The sequence below is a fragment of the Electrona antarctica genome, assembly GCF_951216825.1.
Source record: "Electrona antarctica genome assembly, chromosome: 7".
Taxonomy (NCBI): Eukaryota; Metazoa; Chordata; class Actinopteri; order Myctophiformes; family Myctophidae; genus Electrona; species Electrona antarctica.
In genome coordinates this window covers 37,109,532-37,137,082 of record NC_136812.1, presented here as the reverse complement: position 1 = coordinate 37,137,082, position 27,551 = coordinate 37,109,532, and the positions used below count along the sequence as shown (strand labels likewise).

The window sequence follows — 27,551 nt, the reverse complement described above, 5'->3', positions numbered from 1 at the left end:
GGCTTCCTGACAGCCACATTATTCTTTAAAAGCGCCAACGTACTTCTGCAGCTGACAGCTTGTTCAGCAGTAGTCGCTCTGTGTGGTGTAGGTGGTGGTGGTATAGTTGGGGGGCGGCAGGCGTTCGGTCAGGGCCAGGCAAAAAAAAAAGTGCTGTTGTAGCGGCACGTGGCGTCCCCCAGTGGACCCGGCCAGGGTGTGGGGAAGGGGTTGCACTCATGACCCTACCTAGTGGGGTTCACACACGCAGTAGAGGGAGCGTCTAGTCATTCAGCTTTTCAGGGCTCTGTCTACTGTATATATAGTACATCTTCGCTGTGGAAGAATGAACCTGAATCCAATTATAATTCAGTCACAAGCTCTTGATAATATGTTTCATTGGTTCCGTAATTATAAAACCCACAAACACTTAATGAAACCAATTTCACTTTCGCTTAGAAAATTGCAATGCACTGCGAGCTTGTAATCAGCTATTTGTGTGTATCACCGATGCATATTGCCGAAACAGGGCATTCAGTTATCAAAACAAAAACATACACATTTGAAATAATTATGGAAATAAAAGGTTTCCACCCGACAACAACGATAATGTAATCAGCCCCCCCCCCCCCCCCATCTCTCTCTCTCTCTCTCTCTCTCTGTCTCTCTCTCTTTCCTCTATTCTATCAACTGCGGGGTGATTTTTATAGATCGCCGAAACAAAACAGGGCAGTAAAGCTAATTGGCTAATGGGATTTCTATCAGAGGTCATTAAGCAGAACAAAGGCTGTATTGGGGAGGGCGCTGCTAAGAGCCTCCGGCTAGGCGGAGTTGTTAACGTCCGTGTGACCGCGAGCCACCGCCGCTGTGGCCGAGCAGCGCTGCTACTGCGACTGGAGCCTTCACAGCTAGGCTTCTACTCACGCTATCGATTTACATTCTGTCACTCTTAGGCTTCACTCACACCTGCACAACAGATTGTTGTATAGCTGATGCATGAGACTTGTTGACTGTTGCAAGCTCGCAATTCATTTCCAATGGGAGTCACATGGTTTGACACAACATTTTTGTTGTATTAGGGGGAGGGGGGCTGTCGAAACACAGCCGAAAGCCGTACAACAAAAGTGTTGTGTCAAACCATGTGACTTCCATTGGAAATGCATTGGGGCGGCCATGACACTTACCCTTTGTTTACATCTACCATGCAACAGTGTTGTATGCTAGATGTATAGGTGTGAGTGAGGCCTAACACAACAGCACAGGCGCGCACACACACACACACACACACACACACACACACACACACACACACACACACACACACACACACACACACACACACACACACACACACACACACACACACACACACACACACACACACAAGCGGCCGCTCATTCGCACACTCACACTCACTCTTCTTGGAAGTGCTGCGGGCCGCCAGGCTGGTGGTGCTGCCCGAGTGGCTGTGCTGGTCCTCCATGCTGGGGTCGAAGGCGGGGTTGACCAGGCCCGGGTCGTCCGATAGGAGGGCCACGGCGGCGGAGGCGGGGCCTCCGTCGGGCAGCGTGGCCACGGTGAGCTCTGACGTGCTGTCGGTGCAGTCTCCCTCCTGGGAGCGCCGCTTCCTGTCCGCTGACAGCCCATAGTGAGACGCTCCTTTACACCTGGAAGACAACACATATAGCGTTATAGTCCTATAGACCCTCAAAGTCAAAGTCATATGATTAGTCACACACGTTACTGCAGTGAAATTTGTTCTCCGCATTTGACCCATCTAGTGTGCCAAGCAGGGAGGCATTGGGTCCCATTTTTACAGTCTTTGGCATGACCCGGCCAGGGATCGACCTCCCAGTTTCAGGGCGGACACTCAAACCACAAGGCCACTGTCGGTGTCTACAACACAACATGTTATACTATAGACCCTCTACAACACCACATGTTATACTATAGACCCTCTACAACACAACATGTTATACTATAGACCCTCTACAACACAACAACTCCTAGACCCTCTAGGTCACAACACAACACAACACAACACAACACAACACAACACAACACAACACAACACAAATAGACTCCTACAGTATGTCGGGCAGAAACCTTTTATCTCCATATTTGAACTTTTCGTGCCCTATACAGCTCACACAAAAGCATCAAAAGTAGCAGATCTACAGGCTCAAACCATTTTGAGCTTGTCTATCTTCTACTTTTGCTATTTTTTGGTTTAAATCCTGAAAAGTAACAGTTTTGGACATATGAGTTTTCCACCCCGACAGAGATGATATTAAGCTGCTGACCCCCATTTGAACAGATCTATGTAGTGGTTAAACTCCCAGCTTAAAGTTGCAACACACCAAAACATGCAGCAGAGCTAAAGGGAAACTTCCCCCTTTTTGCAAAAAGATATATGTTAATGGCGTTTAGAAGATTTAGAACACTTTCCTGGGGGTCTTTATGTGGTTTTAGATATTATAGACTTTAGCAGTGAGCCCAGTGTCTCTGATGTCATGGACACTGGGCTCACTTACTTCCTGGACTACATGTTGTCTCAGTAAGACAGCCCTCCCCCTATCCACAAGGAGGAGCAGTGCACCAAAGCATTATGGAAATTGTAGTCCAGGAAGGAACTGGATTAGCTGAAGGAAAAGGGGAGGAAGTTTATTTGGTGCTGTGCATGGTGAGATAAAACAAGGGCTTGTAATGGAATAGGGCTCATGATGAAATGTCATAATGAATATTATAATGAAATATCATAATGAAAGGGGGAAATATGAAAGAGGCTTACAGTGAAAAAGATGATCTCAATAAAAACCCCAAAGGGAAAGCAAAGCTCAGCGAAAAGCAATTACAAAATCAAGTCACAATGAAACTGTGTAGGCGCAGAAAGTCACAATAGAATATAAATTAATATAATGCGAAGAGTGGAAAAAATAATACATAATGAAGATGTGGAATTAGTCACAGAGCCAAACCACTATCGCGTTACGAGCTAATACTGAGGACGAGGGGGCGTTACCACCGACCTGACCGAGGATTGACCTTTCATTTACTCTGAATTTCAACCCAAAAAGTGGACAATCGCCACGAAATAAACAAAAAACAGCCGTGGCCGCACTGAACGCAGCAGTTTTACACAAAATGTGCACGTACAGCCCGTCAACGGTGACTGCTGCTGCTCTGCGGTGCAGGGAGATGAAGAGCGAGTGTGAGACAGAATGGTTGGCAGCAGCCGTGGCGAGATGCAGTGGAAAGACAGCTCAGCATCTGTGTGGACCTAGTCTGCTTGATGTGGGCTGACTGACTGGAGCTGCTCACGCCTGAGGCTGCTTCTCCATGCTGATCTATACCTTTTGCCCAGCGGATGCCACGCACGCGTGCACGCACGCACACACACACGTACGTATGCACGCACGCACACACCCAGAGAGAGACACACGCAGACCTCAACACTTTTCACAAAGCCATGACAGCAATATCTCTATCACTCTAATCCCGTACAGAACAGAGCCACACAGGGCTCACACTGCTGATGTGCTTTTCAGTTGATTGTTGATGGTTATCGCAGTCCACACTATCCACGTTGAAAGAGAAAATCCCCATTTCTCTCTATTTTGGCTGTTAACTGATATGTCTATGGTTAACTGTGTTCCTACAGTTCCCAGAATGCATTTGGTGTGTCTGACATGCCATATATGGTTTATGGCCACCATTACATCAAGCTGATTGATATTTGTTCCTCTGTGAAACACAGTGAACAAGGACAATGTCATGGCCACCGAGGTGAGGGTCTGAACGCCGTTGTAGTTTTAACACTCGCAGGTGTTATCCCAGTGACGTCACTGGAGTAACATTTTCCATCGCAGCATTGGCGGTGGCAGATGACTGCTCAATAGTCAGTGCCAGTGGTGAAAGAAGTTATCTGATTTTTGAGTGGTGCAAACCACTCAAACAACCAGCTTTGTCTGTATCTATGTTTGTGTACCTGTGTACGTGTCCGTGCAAAGGTGAGCATGGTTACTATGGTTAGTGTGTGACGTCACTGACATAGCTGATCAGATTATATAAGACCTTGCACCACTCAGTTCACACGGGTGTGATTTTTTATTATTATTAAGCAAAAGTAACAATGCTACAATGTAGAAACACCATGTAGAAAGACCCTAACCCTACAAAGGTATTGGTTTCAGAATGCAGTACTCATTATTATGCAGAATGTCCTGTTTAAGTAATATTTTTAATAGAACGTATTATAATGATTTACTTCACTTCATACGCTGTGGAGCTGTCCATACTTGGAGGAGTTTGGGAAATATAGTTAGAACAACTTCAGAGATAGTAGAGTGTGACATAAATAGACCCGAGGATTTGGATTTTGGGAGACATACAGAGCCTCGCATTAAGTTTATAAATACTTTATTTTGCTGGCTGGCACAGCTGGGATAAGCATTATTCTTCAAAACTGGAAATCTGAAAACTCTCTGCTCAAAAGATTTTATATAAAGAGGAAACCAGCAACATTATGAGACAATACGGAGCTCCTTTATATCTTTATTACCATCACTGTGTCCTGGTAACTAAATGTGATATATATGTTTCTACTGCAAATGTAAAGATGGAACTTCTGTGTTTTTTTGTTGTTTTTTTGTCATTGTCATTGTTTTCGATATTTTCGATTAGCCAAAGTTATTATGGCTTAAGTGGTTTTGTTGCGACCACAGGTCGCATTTACTATGAAATCGTACATTTTTGTCTGTCAATGTATGTACAGTATCACTCAAAATCCCCATATATGGGAAAAGCCCTCATATACAGTATGGTGCCCAGGTCTCGTGACATCACGTGACATCATCAGGGATGGAGAAGAGATGCCTGATGTCATAGTAAATGTGACCTGCTGTCGCAATTAAGCCCTTATATGGAGATCCCTAATGTCATCAATATCTGACCTCAAACCTCAAACCCTTAGATCTCCATATGGCATATGTTGATCCATCCCCATCCATCCTTCCTCTTCGATGTCTCCCTTTTGACTGATATCTATCCATTTAAACTCTAGATGGGCCTGCCCCAAAGTTATTAATGTAGCCGCGCCCGGCAGCTGGCGAAAACTAGTTCTCAACAGGCCCGAAAATGTATCTTCAAAGTAACTAAAATGTAGGCTACAATATTTGCCTCTGAGATGTATCAATACATGTAAATAATAGTATACTCAAGTAACTACTCAAGTATACTCAGTTTAGAAGTTATTTTGCTTGCTACTGTACAGTAGGCTTAGGCTACTTAAAGGAGAACTCCATGCTATAAGGCTTTCTTACCTTTATTTGTAGTTGTTACGTCCCCACCATTGACCAAAGAGGTCCAGGTGTAATTTTGTGCAAAAGTGCATTATTGGCCATTTCCCCCAATATAAGCCCTCAATGGGAGTTGGGTTTTTGTGCTAATTCGCTTATTTCCATCAAAATAAGTAGTAAAGTGTGCCGCTTGGGATACTATTTACATTATGAAGAGAGGATATACAAAGAAATTATTAAATTCATTGAGGGCTTATATTAGGGGAAATAGCCAATGCACTTTTGCACAAAATAACACCTGGACCTCTTTGGTGGGGACGTAACAACTACAAATAAAGGTAAGAAAGCCTTCTAGCATGGAATTCTCCTTTAACAACATAAATCCCAGAATCCGTATTGTGGGGAAGGCTTTGTGAGCTTGACGATCGATCGGCTATTTTCGGCAAAAGCTTCCCCACAATAGTAGTATAGGCCTACTAGTACATATAAATCAGGTTTTAGCCCTATCGTACAACAAATAAATAAATAGTGGTAGGCTACAGTAATGTTGGGAATCTATTTAACGGCTTTCACTTTTCGGTACAAAACGAAGCACCCAAAGGCAAACAGAGCATTAGGTGAAGGGGTTGTTGTGTTGCCTATGGTGCTCTCAGCTGCTGGTCGGCATTCCTCTCATACCCGGCGCTGTGTGACCGTATCTGTAACAACACGCTGGAAGTCACACACTGAGCCAACAAACGTGAGCAGTCATGACAGCATGTGTGGAGGGAGGAGAGACAGAGGGAGTACAAAATGACAAAACACCAGAATACTAAGCAGCAAAACGAAACAAAACAAAACATTACGTAAAAAAAACAAAACAAAAAAACAATTCTGTCTCCCCCTCCCCCCCGACATTCCACTGCATACACAGCAATGCCTCTGGGGGAAACGCACAGGCAAACATTCGCACGCGGAGTGCACCACCACTTCCCAACCCCTCTGGGTGGGGGGGTGTTTCTCGCATCGGATCGAGTTTGTTTGTGCGTGAAGTGAAAGTGTTCCCACAGAGGATATAGTCACGTTGCTGTCTGGCAGAAACCTTGTATCACCAAAGTTAAACTTTTTGTGCGCAAGATTTGTGTCGCTTCGCCGCTCACTGCTTTGTGAGCTCATAGAACTGCTATTTTCGGTCTGAGAAAATGAAAGGCGTTAAGGGTGTCTGTGACTGTGGGTTTTATAAACATTGAACCAATGAAAAGTATTAACCAAGAGCTAAATAATAACGGCACTGTTCTTTTTCCCCCCCATTTCCTGAAAAATAACGATTTTGGACATACAAGGTTTCCAGCCAACAGCGACGGCATTGTATTCCTCCATCTGTAAGTCATAAAGGGGCTGTGTGGCGAGCCTTCGCGAGAGGCCGGGAGGAACGGCCGGCGGCCTGCCTGCCTTCTCCGGGTGTCTCTGCGGAGCCATCAGCGTAAAAACATTAACTGGGTTTTAATGAGCTGGATGGAGCCCATGCAGGCACAGCCTCAACACAGAGCAGTCACACTGGACAGAGCAGACCACCGGTCTGGATGGATGGGCCCCTGTGTGTCTGTGTTCCACATGGAAGACAAGGGGCAACAGAGCCAACATGGAAGCTAAAGTAAAAGCTATACCCGTTCAACCTGGTGTGTCTAGGCCTTTTTGTTGAAATTTGTCTTCTTATTTTTTATTCCAAAGAATTTTAACCTATATCAAAATTTGGTGGGTGGGTGGACCGAATTTTCACAAATCATCCGGATTTCATTGGCCATGGCACAGCAAATCTGTGTAGAGGCTAGTTCTAGTTCTCAAAAATATCCAAAATCACAATGTATACATTGTACAAGCTCACAATAATATATTATTGTGAGCTTGTAGATCAACTATTTTCGTGAAAAAGCATATCGGGCTCAAGTGGTTCAAGTAAAATGGTGGCCAATAGACATGCAGGCACTAGGCCCAGATAGAAGCAACACAAAATCAGAGACACTGAGCCATGCCCCAGAGCCCCCGACAAAAACACAAGATCCATCTGGGTGGAAGCAAGGCCACCCAGGACCCCCCGTGGGGCCTCTGCACTAGAAGCACCATTCTGTCTCAATAACAGAGCTGTCAGAGCAGACCATGCACGCACCTCTGGGCCAAGACGTTTCATCTTCCACTGTACAGTAAAGCATGGCGCATGCTTTGTAGCATGACGGTGTTATACACAACAAATATATAGCCCATCTACAAGCGCACACCGCATCACAAATCCAACGAGCGGTGTGGGCTTGTAGATCGTCTATGTTCGGCACACAATACACAGTCGAACAACGACGCATAAATCACGCTCGAAGCCTCCGGTCTCTATGTCTGTTAGATACAAACGCCAAACACGAACCCCAATCGATCGCAGCCCGCAGCTTCTTTGACATATCTGTGTGTGTGTGTGTGTGTGTGTGTGCGTGCGTGCGTGCGTGCGTGCGTGCGTGCGTGCGTGCGTGCGTGCGTGCGTGCGTGCGTGCGTGCGTGCGTGCGTGTTTGTGTCACTGCGGGTGATCCTGTTGTTAATTCAGAGTTAGTAAATTGAGGGCTATCAAGCATGTCGATGCAGCAATCCACCACTTAGCTGAGAGAAGTGGTTGCACAGAGCCATATTTCAATCAGCGATGGAGGGAGCGATGTGTGTGTGCGTGTGCGTGTGTGTGTGTGTGTGTGTGTGCGCGCGTGCGTCTGTGTGTGCGTGCGCGTGCCGTTTGCGTGCGTGAGTGTTGGTGGGTGTGCCACAGTGCTGCAGTGCTGGAGGCTGGAAGACGCTCCCCTCACGTCACTCAGCATCAATTAGAGGAATTAAAGCTGGCGTATATACTGGTGGAGCAGTGCATGTTGGAGCTGTGGTTGATCCAAATGAATTGAACCTTGGGCATCAGGAACGCCCTTCCTAATGCATTACATTACTCTGCAAACGCCCACTTGTTTCAGGGCTGAGTGCTGTGAGGGATTCGGCACGTCTAACACCATGTACTGTATATCATGATCTATTCATGTACTTTATAGACTATAGAACAGACAGGCTAGGCCAAGCGGCCAACTCTGGCACAGCCTCGACCAATGGGCTCGATGCACATAGGGCTTGCTCGTGGTGGTACTTTGTGACATAGACGCATAAACTACACTAATGCACAGCCTCTGTAACGCGTTAGCTCGATGCATGGCATTTCTTTGATTTCTGTGTCTGTGTGCGCCCAACCCCCCCCCCCCACACACACACACACTCCACACACAGAAATCAAATAAATTCTATACATTAGGAAAAACAATTTTAAAGAAGTAGTGAAAATAGCAGTTCAACCCAGACTCGGACTCACACCGGTTTACAGACAGACTGACAAAAAATATGAAAACAGTGCGAAGGGTATATGACATAGGGTATAGGCTTATAGACAGGGACCTATAGACACAGGTGAACTCAAATTACAAGCAACACAAAGATTTACTTGGGAAAACAGGACACAGGTGATACGGGTGAACAATCGGGGTGGAGAGACAAGACAGGTAAAAGGTCATACAGGAAGCACAAAAACACTACTACAAAATAAGAACCGATACATATAGGAATAGGAAACAACAGAAGACAAATGTCTAACAGTCAATGTCCAATGGCTGAGGAGCAGACCATGACCCAAACCCAGGAGCCCAATTTGATTTGTTCAGCTATTTGCTGAACAAATACATGAACATCTTTGAAAACCACTGCCTTATAATACTACATTGGACTGAGATGGTTATTGGGTCTACTCGTGTATGTAGCTGACATTATGGAATTTAAGCCTGAGACAACATTCCTCTATTCCACCACTCCTAGTGGAAAAAATGGCAAAACCACAGTCAGTGGTGCCGTTCAGACAGCGTTGAATACAGCTCCATTCAGTCAGGTACATCTCACGGACCACCCCGCACGCAGGTTCCCCTTAATCCTGGTCAAATATCTGACCATATTAATAAACACTGGCCCACACATATTGGGAGGCTTCTCCTGGCGGGAGCTGCCTGCATATATCTGTCTGTCTGTCTGCACGTTGTAACATCTGGCCACCTATGTAGATGCTGTGAGACTCCTTTATATAAAATGCTCTTTGACTTCATCCCAGATCTTGTTACATTCATCCGGTCCTTTCAAAGAATTCTGAGATTCTTGAGACCCAAAAGAAAATAATTTATCAACAAATTAACTCAAGTAAATTCTAATAGATTTGAAGAGATAATCGACGAAATCGATTAGCATGATTAACCACTTAAATCCTATTTTACACTTTGTCGTAGGCTATTATATCGGGCAATTTTCGCAGTTTTTTTTTAAAATAATCAATTAAATTGATTAGTTCATTTAACCGTTGCACCCCTAATCTATAACACTGATGCATTGAATAATAATCAAACAAAATGCGCATTAGCAGGCAGCTCCTGATGCTGCGCATGAACCTGGACACCGACTTTGTAATCGATGCCACAAATCAATAGTTTTGGCTTCCGAGTGACTTGCTCATCGATCACACATTTGGCTTGGACGTGGCTGTAGCCGTGGGCGCAGCAGTTTTGCCTCTTCATGACACAATGCCCTGCGTTATCAGAATGCAACTGGAGCCACCTCCGAATGAGCCAGAGCACTGCTGTAGCACTTAATCACTGAGACACCAGGCATTGTTTTGCGTGCGGCGGAGTTTATTAAAGGCCTTTGTCTCTCCTTAATTAGAAGCTGCCTCCTCCCGGGGATAAGAGCAGCCACTTAGCCCCATCTCAGCCGCTTAAAGTTTTAATGGCCGTGCTGACGAGTCGAGACCACTGGGCTCCGCCGCTTGAGCTTAAGAGAGGTCGGGGGGGACCGGCGACAATGACCCCTGTGTCCCAAACGCTCACGCTGGGTGGTCATGGGGCCCTGGCCGGGTGCCAGATCAGAGGGGACAATGGAGGCGATACACCTGGGAACGGTTACACGCACGCACGCACACACGCACGCACGCACGCACGCACGCACGCACGCACACACACACACGCACGCACGCACGCAGACACACAGACACCTGCAGCTACACATTCAAACGCACATATATGTGCCTGCATGCCTAACCACACACTATGCCACAAGTAGTCAAACACAAATTCTGTCAAAGTTCTTGCATCTTCAAGGAATGAGCCTCTCTGATCACAGATGCTCATTGCTGGCCCCCACCACCCCGCGCCCAGCCCACCCTAACCCATCCTTGGCCCACCTCTGTTTCCCCATAACAAACAATATGTTTTTCTCTGTGCTTAGAGCTGTTTTCCCGACCCCCCGTTGGATGTAAACACAGGATTTGTGTCGCGGGAGTAAGTGCCAAAGGCTCAAAGAGTGCTCATTAGCGCGGCAGCATGCCGGCCTGCATTGGAGCACGCTCAATGATCACATCGTAGCGTCTCCGTCCCGAGCCACAGGATTAAAGGGTTGGGGGGGGGGTGGAACCAAACAAACAACAAACACACAAACAACCATGCCATTCACCCCCCTGACACCTTCCCAACTCGCTGTCTCTGGCACAACAATTACCCAGGATGCTGCTGGGTGAGACCGCAGCGGGGGTTGAGTGTTTTCTTAAACGCCACCTCACATCAAAGCCTGTGAGATTATCCAATCCTCTTTAGGGGCGAGTGGATTATCCTCCCAAACCTAACCCAAATACTCACTCTCTCTATCTCAGTCACTCACTCTGCTCTCCCGAGGACAACTATATGCCACATGGTCAGCCTAAGTGAGGACACTAGGCCAGAACATATACAACTTCACATACTGTATGTGTGTGCACATATACGTTTCAGTGTATTCATTGTATCCAATGCAGTCAGCATGACAGTGGTTTTAATTTGCACTGCCATGGCACTGCAGAACATCATCAAACACTTTATGACTATTTAGGGACCAAGAAGTCACGCAGTGACTTTGGTCACTCTTTGTTTTTGTGTTTATTTTTCTTCTCCTTCTTCTTCTCCTTCTTCTCCTTCCGCCAAAAATAGCTGTTCTGACTGAATGGTGCAGTCGGTTTTCGTGAAACGCGGTAATCTGGTAGAGGGCCATGCCAAACGGTGAATATGCGACGCCCAAGACGATTGGCCAAATGGTGGCGCTATAGCGCTCAATTGAAAATGCTAACTTTGAACGTGCATAGCTCATGAACCGTTTGACCGTTGGCAATGACACTTTGATACCCATATGCGTATCCTCATGCTGAACAACTTTCGTGTTCTGACTTTTGACCTCTGACCTTTAGATCACCCGCCATTTTGAATTATATGATCAGTACTTTATTTTATTCTCCTTCTGCCAAAAATAGCTGTTCTGACTGAACCGTGCAGTCGGTTTGCGCAAAACTTGTCAACATGATAGAGGACCATGCCAAACGGTGACTATGTGAAGCCCATCATGATTGGCCAAATGGTGGCGCTATAGCACTCAATTGATGCAAAACTTGCAAAACTTGCAAACTTTGAACGTGCATATCTCATGAACCGTTTGACCGTTGGCAATGACACTTTGATACACATATGTGTCTCCTCATGCCGAACAACTTCTGACTTTTGACCTCTGACCTTTAGATCACCCGCCATTTTGAATTATTTGAAAAACAGTTCAAATGTAACTCCTCCCAGAATCTTTGCTCAAAATGCACGAAAACTTCTACACGTGAACTTTGGACCTATACGGACAAATAATCGTAGCACATTTTTGTTAAGTGAAAAAATGAAGTTTTTATGAGCCAATGAAAATTGCTGTTTTGTGAAAATTATTCTTCTGCCTCTAATACACACACATGCTTATGTCACTTTACTATGCGAATCCCATCATGATTGGCCAAATGGTGGCGCTATAACACTCAATTGATGCAAAACTTGCAAACTTGCAAACTTTGAACGTGCATATCTCATGAACCGTTTGACCGTTGGCAATGACACTTTGATACCCATATGTGTCTCCTCATGCCGAACAACTTTCGTGTTCTGACTTTTGACCTCTGACCTTTAGATCACCCGCCATTTTGAATTATATGAAAAACAGTTAAAATGTAACGTCTCCCAGAATCTTTGCTCAAAATGCACGAAAACTTCTACACGTGAACTTTGGACATATACGGACAAATAATCGTAGCACATTTTTTCTAAGTGAAAAAATGAAGTTTTTATGAGCCAATGAAAATTGCGCGCGCACGCACACACACACACACACACACTAAAGTTTATACTGAATGATGTTACTGTTTAGAATGAGTCAACTGACTGTGTCTGCATAGCTCAGTTGGTAGAGCTCTCGCCGTTGGACCACAAGGTTGTGTGTTCAAATCCCGGTAAAGACAACTCAGTGTATCCATTGTGTGCTGCAAGATTTGTGATGACTCAACTATATAAATATTGAAGTAGATTACATTTGACCCATCAGGCACTAGGACATGGCATCACAATAATAGAGTTACTAGTAACTGAAATAGTGTAATAAGTCTAATTTTGTAATAGTGTAATAAGTGTGTTTAGTGTAATAGTGTAATAGTGTAATAGTGTAATAATTGTAATAGTATAATAGTAGTGTAATAGTAGTGTAATAGTGTAATAGTGTAATATTGAAATAGTGTATTGAGTCAAATGTTGTAATAGTGTAATAAGTGTATTTAGTGTATTAGTGTAATAGTAGTGTAATAGTATAATAGGTGTAATAAGTGTAATAGTGTAATAGTAGTGTAATAGTTTAATAAGTGCAATGTGTAATACCGTACTGTACTGTACCACACTGTGCTGTACCGTACTGTACCATATGGTACTGTACTGTACTGTACTGTACTGTACTGTACTGTACTGTACTGTACTGTACTGTACTGTACTGTACTGTACTGTACTGTACTGTACTGTACTGTACTGTACCGGGACATGTTATGAGCATGTAGATCTGCTAATTTCTAAAAGTTTGAGTACTGCTGAACTAACACTGAATGATTTTCCTGTTAACAATGGAGTAACTGATTGTCTCCGTGTAGCCTATAGTCAGTAGAGCTCTTGCCCTTGGACCGCAAGGTTGTTGTTTCAAACCCGGGTACAGACAACTCAGCTCGTCAGTCTCATTTTTGCATATTGTTCTTATTGCGCATTGTTCTTCTTCCATCTTGGTCCCGCTTTATCGCTGCTTGCAGCTATATTTGATATTTGTTTTTACATTTGTTTTTATATTTTATATTTCCCCCCTTCACTCATATTATTTATTTGTGGGAATCTTCTGCACAATCATTCTTTTATACCTCTGTAAACTTGTGAGGTGCCAAGTTGAGTGACAGTTGAGTGTAAATTGGGGACAATCTCTCTCTGCCTCTGTAGTGCGACTGAGCAACTTAAAGATGGCAAAAAAAAATACAAAAGTCACGGCCCTCCATCTTTAAGATGTTGTTCCAACTTCTAAGTTCTTCTCTCTATCCCCCAGGGTTTTCTCTTACTGATAAAGCAGAGTACCTCACGTTGTTGCCAGCCTCTTACTTCCTGCACTCTGCGCCACCTGTCACGCTGGAGAAGGAAGAACCCTGCTGGGGTAGCCTGCAGCCCGCAGCCAGTTTTCAGCAGTGGAGAACGCGTGCAGAAAATGTGCGTGGGTGTGCAAGCAAGCTATGGGTGCGGTACGTCACCTGGCACAGTACAAGCTATGGGTGCGGTACGTCACCTGGCACAGTACAAGCTATGGGTGCGGTACGTCACCTGGCACAGTACAAGCTATGGGTGCGGTACGTCACCTGGCACAGTACAAGCTATGGGTGCGGTACGTCACCTGGCACAGTACAGGCTATGGGTGCGGTACGTCACCTGACACAGTGTAAGTACAAGCTATGGGTGCAGTACGTCACCTGGCACAGTACAAGCTATGGGTGCGGTACGTCACCTGACACAGTACAAGCTATGGGTGCGGTACGTCACCTGGTACAGTACAAGCTATGGGTGCGGTACGTCACCTGACACAGTACAAGCTATGGGTGCGGTACGTCACCTGACACAGTACAAGCTATGGGTGCGGTACGTCACCTGACACAGTACAAGCTATGGGTGCGGTACGTCACCTGACACAGTACAAGCTATGGGTGCGGTACGTCACCTGACACAGTACAAGCTATGGGTGCGGTACGTCACCTGACACAGTACAAGCTATGGGTGCGGTACGTCACCTGGCACGGTACAAGCTATGGGTGCGGTACGTCACCTGGCACGGTACAAGCTATGGGTGCGGTACGTCACCTGGCACAGTGCAAGTACAAGCTATGGGTGCAGTACGTCACCTGACACAGTGCAAGTACAAGCTATGGGTGCGGTACGTCACCTGACACAGTACAAGTACAAGCTATGGGTGCGATACGTCACCTGACACAGTACAAGCTATGGGTGCGGTACGTCACCTGGCACAGTACAAGTACAAGCTATGGGTGCAGTACGTCACCTGACACAGTACAAGTACAAGCTATGGGTGCGGTACGTCACCTGACACAGTACAAGTACAAGCTATGGGTGCGGTACGTCACCTGGCACAGTACAAGTACAAGCTATGGGTGCGGTACGTCACCTGGCACAGTACAAGTACAAGCTATGGGTGCGGTACGTCACCTGGCACAGTACAAGCGAGTAGGTGAAGGATTTGAAGAGGCAATTTGGGGCAAAAGTATTCCTGGAGTTTTAGCCATCCATCAGTTTGAAGGTAAATGAGAAAACCTCCTCGGCTATCAAGAGCTGCAGACAGGACCACCAGAACCTCTTAAAGTGGACAACCATATGAACCCTATTCTGGGCATGTCCATCCATCCTTTCATCCATACATCCATCTTCAACCGCTTATCCGTAGTCGAGCCGCGTGGGCAAAGCTCCACCAGAGAGCTCCAGACTTCCCTCTCCAGAGCAACATTAGTAACTTCCTCCTGGGGGATCCCGAGGCGTTCAAAGGCCAGTGAGTCAATATGATCCCTCCATCTGCGCCTTGGTCTGCCTAGGGAGACGCCCGAGAGGCATCCTAACCTGATGCCTGAACCACCTAAACTGGCTCCTTTCCAGGCAAAGCAGCAGCACGTCAGCAGAATGTCTGGGCAAGTCATAATACACAAACATTAAAAGTAGGTGAACATTCGTCAAAAATAGCAGATCTACGAGCTCACAATACATCATGTTGTGAAGTGTTATGAGTCTACTATTTTCAGTAAGTAGAGGATTTGGTGTAGAGGATTAAAAGGAGTGATTAACTCACCTCAGGGCTACAAGCCAGAGAATTTACTATCAACATCTGCTAAGAAATGCTAAGTCTGCTCTTATGAAGACAGGACTCACTCTGACCCGAGACACCAATGTGTCTAAATGTCCCAGAGATTAAACTTTGGAGAGGACAGGGACTGTCTGTCTGAGACACATCACAGAGAAACCCAGACGGTTTCATTTTGGAAAAATATGAAAGAAACACATGCAGCCACATGGCAGCACTGGGCATGCAGCAACTGTGGCCTGTAGATACTGCCTGGCTGACACGCATGATTATGGGCAGAAACAGTACAGTGTTAAAGCAGGGGAAGGAATAGTGGAGAGACAGAGAGAGAGTGTGCGTGTGTGTGTGTGTGTGTGTGTGTGTGTGTGTGTGTGTGTGTGTGTGTGTGTGTGTGTGTGTGTGTGTGTGTGTGTGTGTGTGTGTGTGTGTGTGTGTGTGTGAGTGAGAGTCCAACTCCTGATTGTTAAACAGGGGGTTCTGTAGGGGCAACCCAACTGATGCGTTGCACCTCAACATTTCAAGGCAGCTTGAATGACGTATGAGCTATAGTACATTCAGATATAGGCACAGAACAGTAAACAATACAGTACAACATTCTCAGATATATGTACTACAAAATTACAAAATCCAAATTGATGGTCCCGATCTACAAACCTTGATATCCAACTTCTGTGATTTTTCATAAACACAAAGCGCCAACGTTTTCGCTGGCGTCCAGGCTGGAAGGGGCCAATTAACTCAGTCAGCAGGTCCTGCTCTAACGTGTGAAAGCAGTGACATTTCTGCAAAGGATGCAACTTTCCCGAGCCTTTTGAAGAGGCACAATGCCTGCAGTCGAACCCAAAACAAAAGGCAAGAATAATACAAAGCTGCACAGCGGATAAGACCTTTTCTTAGCAGTGGCAACCTTCCATTGTGTTCCCGTGCTCGTAGGAGCAGGCTGGGCAGGTTTGGCACGGCCTGCAGGCCTGTGTGTGTCTGTGTGTTTACGAGGCCACAGAAATACGGCTTCCCAGTGCAGCTCCATGCACTGCCAGCAGTGCTCAGCCCCATCTGAAATGGCCAGAGCTCTGACTCATGGTTTTCAGCCAATCAATACGGAGTACCATCATCATTCCAGCCGTGACCTCATGATCAGGCAGGAAGGACATTCATGCAGCAGTTATTGCCCCAGTGTCTTTCAACTGAAACCCACTCCCACACACACTCTCTCTCCTCTTCTCTCCTTGTGTCATCAGAAGACAGAGAATTGTCTGTAAAATGCTGTATAGTAGATTTATTTCCAAAGCTTATACATGTATTCTGCAGCAGCTACTGCTACATGTCCAACCTCAGTGGTCTGTGACGGAGCCGAGCGCCGTTTTTGCAGCCCTGCGGTGAAACGGCACTCAGCCAGGCGACGGGGCTACATCCTGAAAATATAAGACTTGTATACCTGGAACAAGGAAACTGTGAAACCTCTCTGATGATGAAGCACGCCTGACAAAGCATTGTGGGAGCTACAGCGGCCCGGCCCTTATGTGGGAAAGTGTGTGTGTGTGTGTGTGTGTGTGTGTGTGTGTGTGTGTGTGTGTGTGTGTGTGTGTGTGTGTGTGTGTGTGTGTGTGTGCGCGCGGCGTGTGCGCGTGTGTACGTACGTGAAAATCCTTAATGTGAAGTCACTCAAGGACAGCGAGCTCGAGCGCAGCCAAGGGGCTGAATTATAGATGCATGCTTTTCAGTTGATTGTTGTGTGTTGTTTGTGCGTTGTGTGCCAGAGTATACGAACGGGTGTGCTTGTGTACATTCTTTCTATGATCTTTTATACACACTGTGGTGCATTCCATACCCTGCAGAGAGAGACCCACGCACACACCACCACACTACTGTCCCACACACACAGCTCTAGCAGAGAGAGACCCACGCACACACCACCACACTACTGTCCCACACACACAGCTCTGGCAGAGAGAGACCCACGCACACACCACCACACTACTGTCCCACACACACAGCTCTGGCAGAGAGAGACCCACGCACACACCACCATCAACTCCTATAATCGTTGTTGTTTTTTCATGAATCAGTGCTATTGAACACCCTTTACGTCTGAGTGTTAATAATTGAAACCATATAAAGTAGTAAAAAGCACTTCGGACAAAACCTCTTAACTCCATTAGACCCCCACACTGTTTGCTAAAGCAGCTAACTCCATCACCTCTCCCCCTTTCTTCATTTCCTTCAGTTAGGTGGTTTCTTGTCTGAAATTTTCTTTATTAGGAACAATCCCTTGAGATGAACCATCTCGTTTTCAAGGGGGTCCGCAATTCACGAAATACAATTCTTCCCGACAGCTTCTCCTCTCCTCTCCTCTCCTCTCCTCTCCTCTCCTCTCCTCTCCTCTCCTCTCCTCTCCTCTCCTCTCCTCTCCTCTCCTCTCCTCTCCTCTCCTCTCCTCTCCTCTCCTCTCCTCTCCCCTCTGTCACGTAAATCACGCTCGGCTGGCCACTCATATGGAAACTCTCCCGGAGATAAGGCCGTCATAGCCAACCCGCCCGCAGGAGTCCTCCATGTAGGACATGCCAGGCCTCACGGCTCCGTCAACCTCAAGCCGGACAAGGAGGTAATTAGAAGCCACGGTATTGACTAATGACACTTGTCTTGACAACATGTCCATCGTGACGGATATATGGATAAACAAATTGGGCCACTTCGTGTAAATGTTACACGGAGAGAGAGAGAGAGAGAGAGAGAGAGAGAGAGCTGTGTCGCAGACGAGCCAGCATGTTTCACAAATTGAAAAGCGCTCGGTTGTGTGACAGACCCTTTACGCGCCCCACGAACACATTACTGTTTGAATACAGACACATTGAGAAGAAAGGAAGAGTCGCTAAAGAGTCAACAACGCCAGACGCTACCCACTTGTCATTCTCATGAATAAGTGAATACATGCATAATTCACAGGTTATGTGTATATGTACTGTATACACATACTGTATACTGTGTGTTTCTTTGTCCACAATGGAATTTGAAATGAGCTTGCATGTATTGCGCATTTTGACAGCTGTGCGTGCAAAGCGTGCCCTTGACCTGCATCTCGACTGCAAACTAGCCCACCGGCGCGCCGCACGCTGTTAAACATCCGTGTTTGTTTGTAGATTCTGTCTACCCATGCATATCGTATGTTCCCACGGTGAAATAATTGACGTATTTTTTTCTTCCAGTGTTCTCTCCTTCGAGACGAGAGATTGTCAGTAGTCTTGACCTGGATCTAATCTTCCTCTCCGGGCCAGAAGAGCCTCCTCTGTCTCTGAGCCTAATATAGACGCACGCAGACAGGGTCTCCAGCAGGGATTAATATTTAATCCAAACAAAAGTCTAATTATCAAAAAAGAACAGCCTTGCCCCGCGCCCGGAGCACTCGCGGGGGATGCCGAGGTGGAAAGCAAACAACTCTTATCGTTGTGATCCAGTGAGTGTGGCACATCTAGTTAAAACCTCAATTATACTTTGCCGTATGCAATGCCTTGTGAGTTGGTAGATCTGCTATTTTTGCAGATATTTGCTTCTTTGTTTGGTCTTTGGTACATGACATCCAGTGTGTGTGTGTGTGTGTGTGTGTGTGTGTGTGTGTGTGTGTGTGTGTGTGTGTGTGTGTGTGTGTGTGTGTGTGTGTGTGTGTGTGTGTGTGTGTGCGTGCGTGTGCGTGTGGCCCTCAGCGAGTTTCCGGGGGCTCACAGATCAAACAGTGTTGCAGATGAGGTCTGAAAGGGGGATGCAAGCTAAGCTAATCCCAGTGTTTAAGACATCTCAGGGCCGGACCCAGAAAATGAACACATAGATTAATCATTAACTCTCAACAGCATTGCACTGTGATCATCGAGGGGGAGTGTTCACATGCACGTGCATGTGCACACTCCCTGGCCCTGCCAGTGTGCGTGCCAGTGCTGCGTCTGTATTGGTTGGTGCTGACGGAGTGAAACAGCACAAACCCCTATCAAAGGTTTCATTACAGAGACCACAATACAACACCAATTCTCCAATCCCATCCTATCTACATCCAATACAGATCCCATCCCTCACGTGACCGTGTGCGACTGTGCACGCGCGCGCACGTGGGTGCGTGTGTGTGTATACTGTACACTAGTATTACTATACTTGGGAGGTTCAAATGTCCCCACACGTATAGCAGAATATAAGAAACAGACATTTTGAGGACAATAATTAATTATCCTGGTCCTCACCAGTCCTTATCCTGAGAAAATATCGCTAAAGATAAGATTTGGGGAGTTAGGATTATGATATGCCTTGTACCGAAAGACACAAACCGAAACTAGCCGATTCACAAGCTCACAATACAGCGCAGCGCTTGTAGATAGGCTATTTTCAGCCAAAAACTCACAAACGCTCGGCAAAAATGGCATGGCATTCATAACCATCACTGTTCCAAAATGTTGCTGTCCTCAAAAGTATATCGAAATAGAAACGATCGCAACTGTTTTCTTTTTTTCTTATTGCAGCAGTGGCATCTGACAGTGGAAGGGAAGAGGAGACGAGAGGAGAGAGGGAGTAAGGAAGGAAGGAAGGGAGGAGTGGAGCTGGGCTACCAGTCAGTCACATAAAGGAGGAGGTGTAGGCTCTGCTCCTGTCAACGACAGAGGGAATAAAGACGAACGGTGTGCCACTGCTCTCCAGCCAGGCAGAAAAACACCCTGTCCACACGTGTCTGTATGCTTTCTCGCTCGCTACCTCTCTTTCTCCCTCTCTTTCTCTATCGTTTTATAATCAGACAGTGACACGCTCATCGTTCTCTCTCTCACTTACGCACGCGCGCGCACCGCGATCACTCAAGGAGAGGACGCGTTTTAGTCTTATTTACACACACCCTGTTGGAGCGAGCGACCCACATAGCAGGGAGCCGTCGCCATGGCAGCCGTACGCACGGACAGATGGGAGGCAGACCCCGGGACATAACCTTATCTCCCTCCTGTCTCTCCTCTCCTCTCTCTAGTATCCATGGCTGCTCAACAGGGGGGTCTCATGGCGTCTTTCCCTACACATAATAGTACTGTATGTGCAGAATACAAAGCCTCCCCCTCCACTCACTGAGTAAAGTACACAATGACAGTGGAGGGATTTGCCACGCTCCATTGTTCCCCCATGTATACGTGCACTGTAATGGGACGTTTCCGTTGTAGTGAGGGGAGAGAGAGAGAGAGAGAGAGAGAGAGAGAGAGAGAGAGAGAGAGAGAGAGAGAGAGAGAGAGAGAGAGAGAGAGGGCCCCGGGGCTTCACATGCATGGAGCTGCTGAGTATAACCAACATTAACTCCCACACAGAGAGAACACAGAGAGGACCAATATACAGACAATGGAGGTTACACTACATATGATGTGAAAGAGAGAGAGAGAGAGAGAGAGAGAGAGAGAGAGAGAGAGAGAGAGAGAGAGAGAGAGAGAGAAAGAGAGAGAGAGAGAGAGATAGTACATATATGAGAGAGAGAGAGAGAGAGAGAGAGAGAGAGAGAAATGGTTGCTTGATAACCAAAGCTGCAACCATTCATGATTATTTTAGGTGTATTTATTTTTTTATGCTATGTTCCCTATGTAATGTTATGTAAATGTATTCCACTGTTTGCCTGTCTGTTTTTCGTTTTGTGTTTCTTGTGAGGACTGCGGATGAAAATTAGCAACTGCGCTATATCCGGTGTATTTACGTCCATGTGACGTCCATTAATATGCATTGTCCTGTCCAAATAAACAAATAAAGTAAAGTAAAGTAAAGAGAGAGAGAGAGAGAGAGAGAGAGAGAGAGAGAGAGAGCACATGTGTATTCAGGAGGCACCGGCACGTCGTTGTCTATCTATGCACGCACTCATGCATGCATACACAGTACCCTACAATTAAATTCCATTTGATCCGCGATTATGGCATTCAAGTATAGCAGGGCAAAAACGTAAACACATTAAGCTCTTTTGCCATGGTGTCCAAGTCCCATAAATAAACAACTCATTTTCCATATACTGTAATGATGAAACAACAGTTGATGAAATGGACGAATTAAACCTCAAAGCAATTGAAATGAATGGGAGTGAAGATATTCACTATACACACACGGTGTGCCTTTGGACAGCTTGTTACGGTTCTGTTGTGCGCTAGCTGTATCAACAAAGATGTTGAGGTTTGCTAACAATAACAATGACACAGTGTGTGTGTGTGTGTGTGTGTGTGTGTGTGTGTGTGTGTGTGTGTGTGTGTGTGAGAGAGAGAGAGAGAGAGAGAGAGAGAGACGTGCTATAGTTTATGGTATACTTATGAGGAGAGGAGCGCACACCAGCATTACATGTTTATTTTGACGTCACACAAGCTATATATAGCTCCAACGTCCCATATGCTCAACATGGTGCACACCCACCCCACACACACACACACACACACACACACACACACACACACACACACACACACACACACACACACACACACACACACACACACACACACACACACACACACCCATCACAGCAAATAAGCATGGCTCATGTTTCACATAAATCAATGCAATAGTCAACAAACACTCTCTCCTATGTTTTTATCTCTCTTACATGCACGTACGTGCGCGCGCGCACACACACACACACACACACACACACACACACACACACACACACACCACACACACACACGAACACACGCATGCACACACATCCTTCTGGTGCGATGAGCGAGGTGCCATCCTCCACGCTGCATTGCTGTAGCATCCAAACAGCCGTGGGGTGCAGAGAGCCGTACTGTATACAGTGTATACCTGCCTGTACCAACGTGTCTGAGCTGTGCTGCATCCCAGCCAGACCAGCGGCCGCTGCATGGCAGGGCAGGGGACGCTGCAGCACGGACCGCTCGGCGGTCGCAGGTTTAGGAACTGATTCAGCGGAGGAGAGGAATCCTTTCTTGCACACAGATAAACGTCCATATACACTCGGGACGATAATTACGAGAGGCAACAGCAATTCGAAGTTCCTCAACCCCTGCTTGGGAGCGCGTGCAATGTAAACACTTAACATTGGCGAGATATAAACAGATAGACCCACTCGTACGCACACGACTCGCGCATAGACACACCGATAATTGGATATCACAAGCCAGACAAATACAGTGGATTAAGATGCGCCACTATACACCAATTTAGATGTGCAGTATTACTTTGCTTTGTACCATGCACCAAAAATAACAGATCTAACAAGCTCACAGCATTTCGCAGTGGGAGTCGTTTTGAGCTTAATTGTGCATCTGCTATTTTCGGTGCGCGACACCTCGTCCCGCTAAGTATAACTCAACACAAACACAGATAATTCAAAGATTACAAAAACAAATGGGAGAGATGCTTGTGTGCACGCAAGCACACACACACACACACACACACACACACACACACACACACACACACACACACACACACACACACACACACACACACACACACACACACAGGGGTGACGTATGGGCTGCATGGGTTGTTGTTGTGGTACGGGTGGGATGGTGTGAGTTCTGGGATGGTGATGATGGAGGGAGGCTGAGCGTCGGTACTCACAGCTCAGAGTAGAGAATGTGCAGGTTGCCCACGTTGTCGGTGTAGTTGGCCGGGCTGAGCCACGGCAGGACCAGCAACAACAGAGCCTTCATGGTCCCACACACTGCTCACACACCGTCCCGTCCTGTCCTGGTACCCTCGCTCTCTCTCTTTCTCTCTCTCTCTCTCTCGCTCTCGCTCTCTCTCTCCTCTCCTTGGTATATGATTGTGTATCTCTCTGTCTCTATCTTTTCTTGGCAGTCTGGAGCTTCCTATCCTCCGCTCTCTCTCTCTCTCTCTTTCTTTCTCTCTCTGCCTTGGGCCCCCCCTCCCTCCCTCCCGTCCTCCCCCCACCTCCCCCCAGAGTCTCCGGGAACCTGGCCGTTGCTGCCGACACCCTCCCCCCTCTCCCTCCTCGCTTCTACTTCTTCACGTTTGTTTTTTGCCTGGCTTTGTTTTTTCCCCCTCTTTCTTCTCGCACCGGTGTGTGCGTGTGAGTGTGTATGTGATACGTCTCTCAGCACGTCTCACCTATCCCCCCTCTCTCTCTCTCTCTCTCTCTCTCTCTCTCTGTCTTTCTGTGTTTCTCAGGCTGGCCACCCGCTCATCTTCATCTGCAAAGGGGAGAGAGGGCCGGCAGCCAGCGTCCCAAGCACGGCACAGCAGAAGAGGAGGAGGAGTAAGAGACAGTGCACGGCAGCAGAAGAAGAAGACGAGGAGGAGGAGAAGGAGAGGAGGTGTGTCGGCGCGGGACGGACAGGAGGAACAGGAGGACGCAGCGGCGGAGGTGCCACGCTAAGGTGGCACATTTGGAACGCGGTCGCTGAGATGCGATGCTGGGCTCCCACCCCCACCTTTTAATCTCTGCTCCGGACGCCAGGCGAGTTTGTAAGAGGATTTGCGCTCGTTAATGTGTGTGTGTATGTGAGAACGCTTGTGTGCATGAGTCTGTGCGTGTGTGTGTGCATGTGTGAGTGGACGTGTCGAAGTGAGCTCTTGCAGGTTGTGTGACTTCTGCTGCAGTAGGAACCAGAGAGAGAGAGAGAGAGAGAGAGAGAGAGAGAGAGAGAGAGAGAGAGAGAGAGAGAGAGAGAGAGATGGAGCGAACCAAACACAAAGACATGAAAGGGAGGGGGGTTGTGCTGAGAGACGCTCTGATTGGCTGAATCTTCCCTCTCTCTCTGTCTCTCTCTCTCTCTCTCTCTCTCTCACACACACACACACACACACACACACACACACACACACACACACACACACACACACACACACACACACACACACACACACACACACACACACACACACACACACACACACACACACACACACACACACACACGCGCACGCACACTGCATTCACCTCCCCCTGCCTGCCTGCTCATATGTTGGTCCATGACGAACAGGACAGAGAGAGGGATGGAGAGGGAGGATGTTGACTCCTCTCCATCCTCTCTCCTCCTTCTCCCCTCCTGAGATGGACCAGTCCCCTCAACCCCCCCTCCCCCTCACCCCCACACACAGCAAGCACATTACTGATCGCCTGAAAGAATCTGCCAGTACATGCTTAAAGGAAAATAAACAAACACGCGTGCACGTGTGCACGCACACACACACGCACACACACACACACACACACACACACACACACACACACACACACACACACACACACACACACACACACACACACACACACATGGCTGTAGGAAAACCCTGGCAGATCAATATTAGTTCCACATGCACCAGCTTGTTTTCCTGAGCGCCGTGACGTACGAATATACCAGGCAGAGATGCAACCAAACAAGTGGACTGCATGGAACACACACTTCTGTCCATTTATCGTCCAATGAACACACACTTCTGTCTGTTCATCGCCCAATGAACACACACTTCTGTCTGTTCATCGTCCAATGAACACACACTTCTGTCTGTTCATCGTCCAATGAACACACACTTCTGTCTGTTCATCGTCCAATGAACTGAGCTTTTCATTATTTCATCTGCATGTTTTCCTTTGTCAGCTAAAACGAAAAACCAGGCATTACAAAAACTAACTGTATTGTGTGTAAGACTATAAACTAGCTCACAAGGCATTGCGTGAGCTTGTTTGGCTGATGGAAAGAAAATGGGCATGCCCATATATGGGCACATGCTGATGAAATCAGGGATTCTATGGCCATAAAAGAGACAAGGACTGATAGTCATGCATCTCCATATATGAAAGAAAAAGATAAGTCTGCACACTGAAATAATAATAATAATAATAATAATAATAACTAGAAAAAGTGCCCCTCGGGGCACAGGTCTCCACCAAGCCAGGTCAGGTTGTGGCCTCCTGGTGGCGCTATAATATGCCAATGTGAAATGGGTGCCATTTCTTCATACGCCTTTGATGGCTATAGGCCTATCTCACAGTTGATAGATAATTTTGAGTTATGGTAAATTTGTTAGTTTGGTGGATGGAATTGTCAATGTTCCCTTTGGCCCAGACCGTGTTCCATATAGGTCATATTTTGTCATCTTGCCCTTTTATCATCAGTACTCATAGCCTACTGCCTGTTTACTCCGGGTTGTTCATCTTATCCTTTATATTATTTTATCATATTTATATTATGGATTTCCTGACGCCACATTCAGATTTAATATCTTATTCAGTCTCCATACTGTCTGCCTGTAGCCACAAAAGTCACCATACTGTAGTGTGCTGTTTTGATTTTAGTTTACATGCAGCTGCTTCGATATCAGTGTGGCCTTGGTGTCTAGTGAAAAAGTAGATAGGAGCGTTTCTCTCTGTCGAGAGTTTACAGCTAACAGGGAAAGAATGTTATCTTCAGGTTGCCATAGCAACGCCAGCCTCTGAGCTTTCCTGGTTTATGGCCCTCAATGACGGAACCAAGGAAGCTGGCATGATACCAGTCTCATCATCCATGTGCTGGTCCAATGAGCGCTTGACAACCAGTGCCAGCGTGGCCTAGTGCGGAAATGAAATATCTATTCAGCCAATGAACGTGTATCAACAACTGACGTAATCTACAGTATTAATGCCTGTGACATACTGTGTCCGAGAGAGACTACCCTGTGCATTTTGGTGGCACAGGGGAGAGATTTTGTAATTTGGCTGTATGTGAGTATCTGTTCTGTCTCTCAGATCTGGAAAATGAATTGACTAAACCATAATGCTCGGACTGGACAATCCTTCTTCCTGGTGGTCTCATCTTTTTATTGGGTACTTAAGGTATTTTTCTAAAAGAGTATTTCCTGCTTAAAGTAATCCTGTTAAAGCTAATTGTGAACTTGGTCATCTAAAAGGTTTGGTAACCATTTTTGACCATTGTCAGAGGCTCTCTGCCTAGTGTTGTGGTGCTGAGTATTTATCAGTACTTTTGGATTACTTTCTTAAAAGTATTTTTATAGTTTTAGCTCTGTGCAGCTCAGTAATTCAGTTATACAGTCCTTTTTATCATTGGTGAATCATTAATTGTCCCTTCTGCATTTTATATGCAACTAATTGGCCTTCCCTTATCTGTTATCTACATATTTATGTATCAGCCCCCTTTCCACGCCCACTTCCGGTAGATAGTGGTGTCATTTAACATTAGGCATTTACACTTTTTTTCTCTGGAGAATCTAAGTACATTTCCTAATGTTAAAATGTCAAAGACCGATAATAATATGAAGAAAACACAATGGTATAACAACTCAAATAAGTAGAATAAACCTTACCTTTACAAAACAGTAGTTTGTTGCTTGTGAAAATACCTCTTTTAACATGGAAGCCTATATGGACCGCAAAAAAAATAACACCACTAGCTCCAAAAGGGGGCGTGGAAAGGGGGCGGGGAAATGCTGTGAGATAGGCCTATTGGATGATTTGAGGCATTTTGCATTTTGTTCCAAAAATGTGTTTTGCAAAAATCAACCTGTTGGTGGCGCTATAACAGGCCAATGTGAAAAGGGTGGGATATATTCCTCAGCCTAGTAAGACAATGTGTGAAAGATTTCACGTAAATTGCATGCTGCGTTCATGATTTGAGGCTTTTGTTCAAAACGGGAAAATCTTGCAAACTTTGAAAGCCAATTATAGCCAATTAGGATGGAATATGAAATATCGGACAGATCCGACTTGAGCACATGACTATAGAGATACTGTGTAACGATTTGTGAGATTTTTGGCCAGAATCTGGAGGAGTAATATAAAAAAATGTGTTTTTACAAAAGTCGGCCTCCTGGTGGCGCTATAAAAGGCAGATGCGGAAAATGCAGGTCAAAGGTTTGTCCTTGGCCTCTAGGGAGTGTGCATGCAACGTTTCACGCAGATCGGATTGGCGGTGCGACGTAGGTGTGAAGGCCTTATATGTCCCCCCAATGAAAAACTAAAACTAAATAAAAACTAACGTAAAACTAATCATATTCAAAAACGAAAAACTAGCAAA

At 46.2% G+C, this 27,551-nt stretch overlaps 1 protein-coding gene across 1 annotated transcript in view; it reads right to left on the bottom strand.

The window, feature by feature from the left end:
• lnx1 (ligand of numb-protein X 1) overlaps nucleotides 1-27,551 on the bottom strand; it is a 61,816-nt gene that overhangs the window by 22,996 nt on the left and 11,269 nt on the right. Inside the window, exon 2 of the mRNA XM_079506819.1 lies at nucleotides 1,396-1,646. Within this exon, the coding sequence (XP_079362945.1) occupies nucleotides 1,396-1,646 (251 nt within the window). The remainder of the gene's footprint in view (nucleotides 1-1,395; nucleotides 1,647-27,551) is intronic.